The 12,733-nt window shown below is 47.3% G+C and overlaps 1 protein-coding gene across 1 annotated transcript in view; it reads right to left on the bottom strand.

The window, feature by feature from the left end:
* LOC126998631 (uncharacterized) overlaps positions 1-12,733 on the bottom strand; it is a 189,077-nt gene that overhangs the window by 21,354 nt on the left and 154,990 nt on the right. Inside the window, exon 6 of the mRNA XM_050860567.1 lies at positions 3,879-3,930. Within this exon, the coding sequence (XP_050716524.1) occupies positions 3,879-3,930 (52 nt within the window). The remainder of the gene's footprint in view (positions 1-3,878; positions 3,931-12,733) is intronic.

The raw sequence follows: 12,733 nt of genomic DNA, 5'->3' as shown, positions 1-12,733 counted from the left end.
GGAGAAGAAAGGGGAACAGGAGGAAGGCGAGAGAGGGAGACAAACGCTGATAGGGGGAATGATGACGGGCGGCGCGGGAAGGAGGAAAGGGAGAGGTAATAGAGGAGGGGAAGCTGGAGGGAGAGGGAGAGGGCGTCGCAGGGAGCTGGCTATTGGCGGAAGGGAGAACTGGGACTGAAAATAACCAGCAGGAAGGAAGGGTATAGGTGAAGGGGAGCAGGGGAGGAAGGGAAGACATGGCGGCAGCTGGTGTGTGTGTGTGTGTGTGTGTGAGAGAGAGAGAGAGCGAGAGAGAGAGAGAGAGAGAGAGAGAGAGAGAGAGAGAGAGAGAGAGAGAGAGAGAGAGAGAGAGAGAGAGAGAGAGAGAGAGAGAGAGAGAGAGAGAGAGAGAGAGAGAGAATAATGATGATGATGATGAAATGGAAAACAATAAACAGTCGTGGTGATATGAAGCCGTCAGTCACACACACACACACACACACACACACACACACACACACACACACACATACAGCACGTCACATAATAGAACGATTAATGAAAAACCCGAACAATATAACGCCATGAATTGCTTTTTGTTTTTTTTCACCATCATACGACCGACCATTTTGAGTGACGCCTCTGTTGCCCTCCCATATAACACCCCCTCACCCCCCTTCACACCCTCCCTCCCTCCCTCAACATCTCTCCCCCTCCCCTTTCCTCCCCTCTTTTCACACCTCTCTCTCACAGCATTACTTTCAACTTTTCTTTCTTTTTATTTTATTTTCAAACCTCCTATTTACTCACCTCTCCACAAAAAAATCGAAATAAACACACACACTCTATCTCTCTCCCTCTATCTATCTATCTATCCATCTATCTATCTTCCCCCCTACACATGTCCTTGGTGGTGGTATACTGTCTAGTGATACGCTTTCTCCTCTCACACAAACAGTAGACCTCGAGTTCGAATCCCGGGACATACTTAGACAATTTGAAAGTGTTACCTGATACTCTGCGGCCTTTTGTTTACCTGTCAGAGTAAAAGGTAAGGATGGAAGGGTAGGATATTTAACTGTATTTCTTTTCCTTAGTGTTATGTGGATAGAAAATGGTTAAGTGAAAAGAATAAAGAAAGAAAATAAAAGAAGAAATGGAGAAGAGACAAGACGTGAGCGAGTTTCATTCTAGTACACACACACACACACACACACACACACACACACACACACACACACACACACACACACACACACGTCGAGTCTACAGCTGCAAGAAACACACACACACACACACACACACACACACACACACACACACACACACACACCACAACGCACCGCCGACAACTTCATGAGGTCGCCCGCCTGTGTGTGTGTGTGTGTGTGTGTGTGTGTGTGTTTGTTTGTGTTTGTGTGTTTGTTTTAATAATTTTTCCCCCCACGCGCGTGTAGCTCAGCGTGGTAGTACTCTCTTGCTCTCCGGCTGGCGCGGCTGTTGTCGTTTCTTTGGCGTGAATTTGTGTTTTATTTTCCCTTTTTTTTTGGTGTTCTCTTTGTTTTTTGGGTCAATTATTTTTCCTCCTTCCTCCCACGACGGTTTTCTCACATTACATTATTCCCTCACTCACAGCTTCCCCTCTTCACAGTCACGCCTCTATAACCTGTTCCTCCTTTCTCCCATAGCCACAATCACATTTACCTAGTTTTCTCATTACACATATTTTTCCTTCCACTCACGACGCTCTTCTCTCACTGTCAAGCTCACGTTACATTATCCCTCACTCACAGCTTCCTCTCTTCACAGTCAAGCCTCTATGACACGTTTCTCCTTTCTCCCATAGCCACATTAACATTTACCTAGTTTTCTCATTACACATATTTTTCCTTCCACTCACGACGCTCTTCTCTCACTGTCAAGCTCACGTTACATTATCCCTCACTCACAGCTTCCTCTCTTCACAGTCAAGCCTCTATGACACGTTTCTCGGATAGCTACTTTCACATTTACAGCTGTCTTCTCATTACACATTTTTTTCCTTCCTCTTACGTCGGTCTTCTCTCGTTGTCAAGCTCACATTACACTATTCCCACATATACAGCTTCCTCTCTCCTCAGTCAAGCCTCTATAACACGTTTCTCGGATAGCCACATTCATATCCAGTCTCCTCATTACACTCTACTTTCCCAGCCAGGCTCCTCATCACACTCTAATCATACAGTCAGGCTCATAAACACACTCTTCTTTCCCAGCCAGGCTCCTCATCACACTCTAATCATAGTCAGGCTCATAAACACACTCTTCTTTCCCAGCCAGGCTCCTCATTACACTTTTTTCTCCCAGCCAGGCTTCCCATTACACTCTCCCCCAGCCAGGCTTCGAATCACTCTCCTCTCTCTCAGACACAAGTAGAGAGCCAGGGACGTCTAACTTTCTTCCCCCACACTCGGCCAGGCCTCCATGCCATCCCTTCCCCCGCAGCAGATTAGTTACACACACTACACTGCCACTCATCGTTAATCAGCTCTTAGTCCTAATCCTCAGCGCTAAGTCAAGATACATTATGAGTCTTTAATATTGATGCTGGAGATGGAGAGCAACCTTGTGAGGGATATGTGTCTTGTGCTGTGTGATGTGTGTGATGTTGATAGGGGGATGACAGAACCGTAGACTATGATAACGAGTAATGTGGTTGGTCCCATGCTCTACGTCCTCTAGGCTGGACTGACGACCCTTCCCTTTCCTGCCCTTCCATGCCCTGACCTACTCTGCTCGCTCTGGCCTTCCTTGCCTTGCCCTTCCTTACCCTGCTCTGCCCTGCCCTGCCCTGCCCTGTCCTGCCTTTCACGTCAACAGCTGAATGGTCTGGAGTCCTCGTCCGCTCTTGCACTGGCCTCAAAATGGTCTTAGTTTTCTGCAGTTTGTCTTCACGGGAGAATGTTTACGGCCTCGCCTAGCACCTCCCGCACCCCGCTCGCCAAGCCCGCCACGCCCACGCCGAAAACTTTAGGAGTCGATTACATCCTTGCACTTCACGTGTTTCAGACATTACCAAAACCTCGAGTTGAAAAGAGGACACATCTATGATATTAACTTATAGTCATGGTACCCTTCACCTTATCATCGCTTTTCAATCCTTAAGACAACACCGCCACAACCTTATCGACTTGCAAAAGAAAAATGGAAAACTATATTGAATTCATGGATTCCTTCCCTCCTTGTCCATGTCAACGCAAACAACCCACCATCGCCTTTCTTTCACACCCTCCAGACCCCACTGCCAAACCCCACTGCGTAGAAAGAACAAAAAAATACTATAATATCAAATAGTCCACAAGTAAACAACCCTATCGCATTACATACCCTTCAGACATTACCATAAACATCAAGATTGAAAAAAATCCTAGACTTCGATTACCTCCCTCGCCAGTGCAGTGTAAGTAGAGGCAATATATTACAGTGTGCTGCTTCCTGTTCAGTCCCCCAAGCGAGCGAAGGAATAACATGTACAGAGGAGGAGGAGGAGGAGGAAACGGCGCCAGGCTGGAAACTGCAGCAAAAACCGCCCAGGCCAACGGAACAGCTAGAGGCGGCAGACGTAACAGACATCAAAAGCCTTTATATGGTGAGGCACTGAGGGAGGGAAGGAAGGGAAGGGGGGGAAGAAGGGTGATCGGGAGGAGCGCCAAGACCAGCAAAGGGGAGAGAGAGAAAGACAGAAGAGAGGAGAGGAGAGGAGAGGAGAGAGAGAGAGAGAGAGAGAGAGAGAGAGAGAGAGAGAGAGAGAGAGAGAGAGAGAGAGAGAGAGCTAGGAAGTGGTAGTAGGGTGCAGCACGTCATATCGGGCCAACATTACAGAAGGGGTGGCGTCGCCCGGACACGTTCACTGTACTCACCGGTCTTCAGCTCGTCTTCGCTGCCGTCTGACTCCGCCATCACCGGCCCGTCCTGGGGAGAGAGAGATGAAGGGTTACCAAGGATACACACAAACACGCATTGCAAAACAAATCAAACCTATTACCAGATTGTAGTCTAGGGAAAGGAAAGAGATATGAGTTACGAAAGATACACACAAACACGTATAAGGTAATTAAAAACCTCCATTGCCAGCTTGTACAGTCTTAAAGATAATGAAAGGGATATGAAGTCACTAAAGAGGCTCAGGCACACACTCAAGAAATAGTTATACCTCCATTACCAGGTTGTATAGTCTAAGAAAAGGGTGAAAGGGATAAGAGGTCACCCAACAGACATACATACATACACACACATACGATCTCCCCCCCCCCCCCTTACATTACCAGCTCAAGAGAAGGATGAAAGGGATGATAGTTAACCAAAGAAACCCACAAACACATATACAAAACAATTAAAGCTACATCTACCTGCCTGTACATTTTATAAGGAAGATGAAAGAGATCACATGTCACCCAACAGGCATAAACATAAAAACAATCATGATAATAATACGCAGGCTCCCAAATAAATGAAAGATACACATACATAAAAAAGACAAAAACTGCAGATGCAAAAAATAAAAACCATGTTATCAGCCTGTACAGTTTACGATAAGGCTCTGGACCTGCCATTCTCGGGGGCTCTAAATGGCCCGGCGAAACATGCACGAGTAATTACACATTGAATAACAAAACTCATAAAAACAAAACAAAAAAATGAAAACGTTCCGCTCTATTTTCGGCTCCAGCACGCAAAGGCAAGGGACGCGAGGAGATTGGAGGGCGAGAGGTTCCGCTTACTCCAGCAGGGAAGTGAGTTATAGCATCCGCACTGTCATTACTTCTCCGAGGAAAGGCATAAACACACACAAAAAACGTAGCCGGTCAGTATCCTAGCCCGTGCCTGCCTTAGCTACGCCCCACGACCCACCACAACCCTGTTACTAGATCGTACATGGACCGGAGCTGCATTAAGAGATATAGTGTAGAAACGAGTATTGTCCCATCTTCTTGTACCAGCTGGAGGCATAAACAGACAAAAAACGTTGCTGGTCAGTATCCTAACCCGTGCCTGCCCTGGCTACGCCCCACGACCCACCACAACGCTGTTACTAGATCGTACATGGACCGGAGCTTCGGGTGTTGAGAATGCTAGCGCCAAGAGATGACTAGCGCCCCAGGAAGCATAAATACACACAAAAAAGGTAGCCCGTCAGTATCCTACTCTGTGCCTGCCCTAGGAATACCCCTAAGACATCCCTCAGCCCCACTACAAGCTCGTAAACGGACTAGACCTTTGTGAATTGATGTGACTACAATCTCCACTACCATCGCCCCTTCATGTACTCATGGGAAGGTACGAAAACACTGTATTACAAGCTGGTTCATATCCTAGCCTGTGCCTGACGTAGGAACACCTCCAAGACGCCCCTTAGTCTCAGACCTTTGTAAATATATATGACTACCGCTCTGGCTACCACCCTAATGAGAACAAACGAGAACACTGTATGTATTACGAGAGGAGGAGGCAACGGCCGGCAACACAACACTCGTCAGGCAGCCCGCGAGCCTCGCATGGGTGGCGACCGGCTGACCTTGCCATAACGACATCCTGGTCTCGCGAATTTGGTGTTTGATCCGGGTCGGGGATGAGGCGTCTCCGTGAACCGGTTCCAGCAGCAACAAATCATCTCGGAGGCTCAATACGCTTAGAGAGACGGCGCGTTTCCTTGGAGTTTGTGCCAATTTTCGTCGATTTACCTGACGCGCAAAACAATTCTCTGCCAACCTAAAAGTATCCTACGAGTAGCTTCTGGTGTTTTTGCTTTTTAATATGGAAATGAGGGATATAAACAGAGGCGCTGAATATTGCTTTTGTTGATGTTAATATTTGCCGATACTCATAAATAATAGTAAAAAGCAACAACAAAAATATAGCGGAATCATTATTTTTCTTTCGTTGTTACTGAAATGAATGAAAATGAAAATGAAAACGAATGAATGAAAAGTAAAATCAGAGATGTAGTTATGATTTCCCTTCTGTTCATTGTTAATATTATACGGTATTCCCAACGCACATCAACAACAACAACAACAACAATAACAACAAAAACAACAGCAACACTAGAGAACCTTCATAATCTTTTTGTTGCTATTTAAGAGGGAAAGGAAATAAATATGAGAGATGTATATTGAATTTCCCTTCCGTTCATGTCGATAAGGAATCAAATAAGAAACTAGACAGGGAACTTGCAACGCACAGAAGAAAAAAAACATACAAAACAAAACACAAAAAGAAACAGAAGACGATCACCATATACTCTTTTGTTGTTCTTTAAGAGGGCAATGAAAAAGAAAGGTTATATATATTAGTATCCAAGAACGGCAAATAATATGAGTAAAAAGAAAATGTCAGGAACGAAAGGTGAGTGTTCTTCTTCTCTTTAGCAACAAACAGACAAACAAAACAAACATCGATATAATATTTAAATTTGGTCTGATTATATATATAAAAAAAATTGTTTGGGAGGTTCGCGGTAAAATAATTTATACTCATTTTTCTTTCCTTTTATTATCGCGCGTGTGTGTGTGTGTGTGTGTGTGTGTGTGTGTGTGTGTGTGTGTGTGTGTGTGTGTGTGTGTGTGTGTGTGTGTGTGTGTGTGTGTGTGTGTGTGTGTGTGTGTGTGTGTGTGTGTGTGTGTGTGTGTGTGTGTGTGTTCGCCTGCCCCCGATACCTTTCCACCCTTTCGTCCTAAATTTTTCCTCGCCTCCCCTTCTCTCTCTCTCTCTCTCTCTCTCTCTCTCTCTCTCTCTCTCTCTCTCTCTTCTTGGCAACTTTCCTCTCCCCTTCTCCGAGTTTGGGAAGGAGAGAGAGGGAGGGAGGAAGGGGAGGAGGGAGAAAAGAGGAAAGGAGGGACACCAGAATGTAGGGGAGAGAGAAAAAAAAAAAAGACCCACGCGAAGATTTACCTTTCATCTTTGTTTCACCTGTTCATCTAGTTTCTTCACCCCTCTGCCTTCCGTCCGAATATATCCTTCCCTTTCCCTAGTTCTCCTCCTCCTTCTCCCCAATACATGTAACCCACGAACATCTATCCTTTTTAGCGATAGAACATACATACAGACGTGGTGCGGGAGATATCTGACCTCCGTGGAATCGCAGTCAGTCTGTTCCCTAGAATTACCTCCATCTACTGCAATTCTATCATTTTTCTTGCTTCCTACCGCTGTCTACGGCTCGAGAGACTACTTGACCACGCTCTACAATCCTAACTTCAAGCTACTCCTAACGATGTATACTTCTTTTTGCTTCCCGTTTGTGTTTACGTCTTCAAGGACACCTTACAAATACTCTAAATTATTTTCTTTCGTTGACTCCTAAAGTTACACCAATGTTCTTGCTTCCCGGCGCTGTTTCCGGGTTCAAAGGCTGTTGATAAACCCCGCGGAATGTCAGTCAGTATGTTTAACTCTATCCTGTTTACTTCAATTTTCCTTTTTTTGTGTTTTCTGCTGAGAACTCTGAAGTCGATGCCTCTGTTCCTTACACTACCTTTGCTCTGCGTCATGGTGGAGTTTCTAGGCTCAGAACAACTTATCTAACACGCATTGACACACATAAACAAAAGCGCAGAGCGGCAAAGATTGTAAGTCTGTATCTGTTTACTCCTTGCGTCTATTTCTTCGACTCTACCTCTTGTTACGCGTCTGGTGGGGTCTAGAGGCTAGCGGACAGCTTATCTAACACGCAGTGACACGCATAAACAAAAGTGCAAGGGCGGCAGAGCTGGTATCCCGGCGTGGGTCCTCTTGGATGACGGCCAAGGGGAGCAACAACGGCCTTCCTTGCTGGATGCGGGAGGGTCGCGGCGGGGAGGTTACGAGGATGCTTCGCCCCAGCACACCTGCACCGCGCCGCCTCGCCACGCCACCACCCCGCCGCCCGCCGCCGCTACCACCGCCGCCGCATGCAATTATCCTCACGCAAGGTAATGCCTGATCAAAGCCCGACTTTAACCGTGTCATTAGGCACACGCGAGCCACACACAATCCTGCTGGCAGCCTCCAAGACGGGGTAGAAGCGGTAGGAGGTGGAGAATGGTAAAGAAAGGTGGTTAAACAGGAGGAAGAAAATCAGAAATAAAAGAAAGAGACAGAGGAAGGGGTATTAGGTAGAGAAAGGTAAGGAAAGGTGATTAAACAGGAAGAGGCAAAGAAGGAATAAAAGAAAGAGATAGAGGAAAGAGTAGGAGGTAGATAAGGATAAAAAGGTCATACAGGGTTATACAGGAAAAGGAATAAAGAAGAAATAAAAGAAAGAGGCAGAAAGAAGAATAAGAAAAAGCAAAATTAGATGATAAGAGAAAAATAATGAGAAATAAAAGAACAAAGGAGAGGAACAAGGACGAGCAAGGTAAAGGAAGGCTAACGAGAGAAGAAGAAAATAATGAAAAAGAAAAAGGTGGAGAGAAAAAAAACAGGAAGATAAAACAGAAAATTACACGGAAAGAAGAGAAAAACAACACGAAACAAAATAAAAGAGAAAAAGATAAGTGTGATGACGCAGGTGGCGGTGTTTTAAGGCCTATCAGACATTATGTGCATTAAGAAAGCAAACACACACACACACACACACACACACACACACACACACACACACACACACACAAACAAACAAACATAGTGACAAACACACATTTACCACGCGCATCTAATGAAAAAAAACACCCCCTTGGACAATGCGAATGTGTGTGTGTGTGTGTGTGTGTGTAGCTACTATCATTTCCGTCACACAGGCTTTGAGACGCTAGGCAGGGAGTGGGCGTGGAGGAGTTACGCCCACTAGACTTGCTTGGATGGGCGGGCTGCATGGCGCGCTGAGGTGGGCTACCGCTGCGTGTATATGTGTGTGTGTGTGCGGGCGGGTGGGCGGTGAGCGGCGGGGGTCGGGGAGCAAGTTACACCCGCACTAACGCCGCGGGAATAGCTATCTGGGTCCATTGTTACCCAAGTTATGGAAAGACAGGACCGGTTCTTAAAAGTTCTCCTCTCCGATCAACCCCGCGATGCTGCTTTTCGTACGAAGCGGCGCGTATCATGGAGGATTAGGCGGCGAAAGCGGTGCCGAGGTGAAGGCCCGGTGCGAGGGAAGCGCTCTGCCAGCCATTACGTTGAGCCAAAACCCACCGACCAACTAACTGCAGACGCCTCCAACCATCACCTCCCGCGGTTTTAATACGATGCGGAAAAGAACTAGAACCGACCTCCTTCAGAACCTTTCCTCGACCACCTAACTGCATGCGCCCCTAACCGTCACCATCCGCAGTTCTGATACGATGCGGACACAAAGCAGAACCGACCTCCTTCAGAACCTTTCCTCGACTTTCCTCAACGCACCCCGAACGATGTAAAAAAAAAAAGGGACGTTGAGCTTAGAACCACCGATCAACTTTCCTACCTTCCAGGCATCACTACCGCCATCCACAGCTCTTGTACGATGCGGAGAAGAACCAGAACCGACCTCCTGTAAAACATTTCCTTAACCTTCCTTCCACGCAACACGAAAGACGTAAGATAACCAGCCCTAGAAAACCCTCGACAGCTGCCTCCACGTCGCACCAGGCACAACGGCTTTGACACTTCACAAAGGTACAGGATCAGTTTTCGCGGCAGTACAGAGTTAGGTTGAGGTTCTCCGATGCGGGGGGGTGTTAAAGAGACGGCGTTGCATATACTCTGTTCCGTCGGGGTATACTTTTGACGCTGACGAGAAAATCCGCGGAGTGTTGTAGAGCTCTTAGAGTCTATGTTTTGTTGGTTAATATAACATTGGAAGTGTAAGGATGCTGTATGCAGGGAAGGGAGGGGGGTTGTGTGGGGGTTGATGGGGAAGGGGGGTTGTGTGGGGGGTATAGGGAGGGGGTGAGGGGGGGGGTTGTATTGTGTATGGGAGTTCTTTTGATGTCAGCGAGAAGACTTTATATTATTGGGTACTAGAAGTTTAATTAAATAGATTGTGTGTACGGAGAAAAGTATGGTGTGTGTGGGTGTGTGCGCGCGCGTTAGGTGGTCTGGCGGCGGCAGGTGCGGCAAGATCGGCGGCGCGGCGGTGGTGGCAGGTATGGTGGTGGTGATGATGGCGGTGGTGGCAGGTATGGTGGTGGTGATGATGGGGATGGTGGCGGTGATGCTGATGGTGATGATGATGATAGTGGTGGTTGTTGTAATGGTGATCCTTATTATTTTCCCAGGTGAGTCAAATTTGATGCCTCCTCCCTCGCCCCCCCAAAAAAAAAATATATGCACAAGGGAAATTATTTATTTTTACCAACTACTACACTAAAAAAAGGGGAAACAAAAGGTGTAAAAAATAACAAACATAAAAAATAGAGAACAAGCTAAAAAGTACAAATAAAAACACAAAAAAGTAGAGAAAAGAAAATTTATGGAGCGGCACAAAAAGAACCAACAACAAGAAGGTAAAAAAACGACGATAAAAACACCAGAACTAAAAAAAACCCACCTCTCCACTCCTCCCCTTCGAAAAAAAAAGAAAGATACACATTCACACAACAATAAAACAGACTTGAGTACACATGCTTCTGAAACACGCTGGGATGTACTACTACTGCTACTACTGCTACTACGAGTGTGTGCGTGTGTATGTGTGTGTGAGTATGTACGCCCGTTTTGAGTGAGTCCTTTTTTATGGGAGGGCTGGAGGGCTAATTACAGGAGGGCGGTACATCAATATTGATCTGAAGGGGCATATGGTAGAGCCGAGGCCAGCCCCAGCCTCCACGCCGCCCAGCACCTGCACGCGGCCTTGGGGGGGTCGAGAGCCTCACCTTCACAACGCTGGAGGGTTTTCGTTTGTGCGCCATTCGTTGCACTCAAGTGGAATCGTTGGAATATCTATGTAGTACTCGATTATATATCATTCTGAGGGCCTCCGCTCCCTTGGCTGTCCCCGGAGCACATCAAGAGAAGGGTTTTATCTTGCCTTCCGAGTCTTGCGTTCACTCATTCTCACTCCACGCTTGATTCCACTGCAAGAAGCCACGAACGGAGCTTGATAAGTAATGACAGACGCGCGTCACAGTGTGCACACCCACACTCCTGCGCGCTCCCAGCCACACTGAGCCGCCAATGCTGGCTGGCCTGGTAAGCTGAAGTCCCGTGTAGCGCCAGAACGCAGTTGCCGTCGGTCTGTTTTTTACCTGGCCAAAAATCCTTCTCAGGTGCTCCTCTTAACGTTACTGTGGCGGATACACACGAGGCGCATTGAGTACTAAAGCAAAGCGAGCCTAAAAATCACAGGTTGACGTAAAAATGAGTAAAATCAACCAAAAAACAGGGGGAGTAAATTCCGAAGAGCATCTTAGCAACCAACTCTTGGGAAAGGGGGGCGGTGGAGGAAGAGGGCGGAGGGGAGAGGTCTTTCCTACCAAATTTAATATTCCCTGCAAGAAAATTAATAAAAAAAGCGTATGGCTGGAGAACACGCCTGACGCAACTTTACGGCAAAACTCTCACGTACGTTGACATTACACAATACTCTGCAACACCCCACCTGTGTATTGCAATAACTAAAACCGGGGCAGAATAAAAAAAGACTATTAAATTTTTACTCCATCGCTCACCTCTCTCTCTCTCTCTCTCTCTCTCTCTCTCTCTCTCTCTCTCTCTCTCTCTCTCTCTCTCTCTCTCTCTCTCTCAACACAAGGCAAACGGGGGTATTTATTCATCAACAGCGTTCAAACCCCAGTAAAAATAGCCAACACCCGAGGCTGGGAAGGTGGTGCCGTGTCCCTGTGCCCCCGTGTCCCTGTGTCCCCGTGTCCCCACCGCATCCCATCTCCCAGTCTGGCGGGGGAGTTGGACAAGACAGACACACCAGGCACAGGGGGACGGCGGCTGTGGGGGAGCGAGGGTGAGGGTGCCGGGAAGGAGGTTGAGGGGCCGGAGGTGAGGCTTGAGGGGTGTAAGTACGAAGGGTGGTGAGGGGAAGGGGAGAAGAGGCTGAGGGAGAAGTATGGGTTAGGGGGCGGAGATACAAGTGGGCAGGAATAGAGGTAGAGAAATGGGTTTGGTTAAGGAGGCGAGGGTACGAAGGGAGATCAGGAGGAGGTGGACGGGGGCAAGAAAATAGGTAGCGAGGAGGGGTTTTTGGTTAGGGGGCATAGTTATGAAAGGGAGGCAAGGTGAGGTACGAAGGGGAGCAGGAAAGGAGGTACACAAAGGAACAAGAGAACAACAAACACAGACCCTGCTGGTGGTCAGAGGTTGTTTGTTGCAACCTACACTAACTATCTAATCGGGTTTGGTTAGGGAGGGCAGGAGGAGGTGGAAGGGGGAAAGAAAAAAAGGTAGAGAGAACGGAGTGAGGTTTAAGAGGTGTGGGGAGGGGTGAGCGTGGGGGGTGGAGGGAGGGCGCAGGGTGACCGGCACTGAATACACCTCCACCAGTGTTGGGAAATACAGGAGCATATCAACCTATACGAACGGTCACCAGCGAGCGGCCAGACGACAGGGACAACACGGACACGGCCACAGAGAGCGGGAAGGAAAGGTGGGAGGCAAGACTGGGAAGGGTATCCGTACGCACCATTCCTGAAGCAACCATGACCATTTTCACAACCAACACCTAAGCCATCACAAATAACAATAACAATAACTTCTGTCGCCGTTGTTAATATGAACTCGTATCAGTGAAAAAAATACTCTGGGAATTGTGCAAACGTATCAAATTGAAAAAGTCGAAATATTACATGAATCAAACTTTATCGGGACT

This window comes from Eriocheir sinensis, chromosome 14, assembly GCF_024679095.1.
Source record: "Eriocheir sinensis breed Jianghai 21 chromosome 14, ASM2467909v1, whole genome shotgun sequence".
Classification (NCBI taxonomy): domain Eukaryota; kingdom Metazoa; phylum Arthropoda; class Malacostraca; order Decapoda; family Varunidae; genus Eriocheir; species Eriocheir sinensis.
This window is presented reverse-complemented; position numbering and strand designations above follow the sequence as displayed.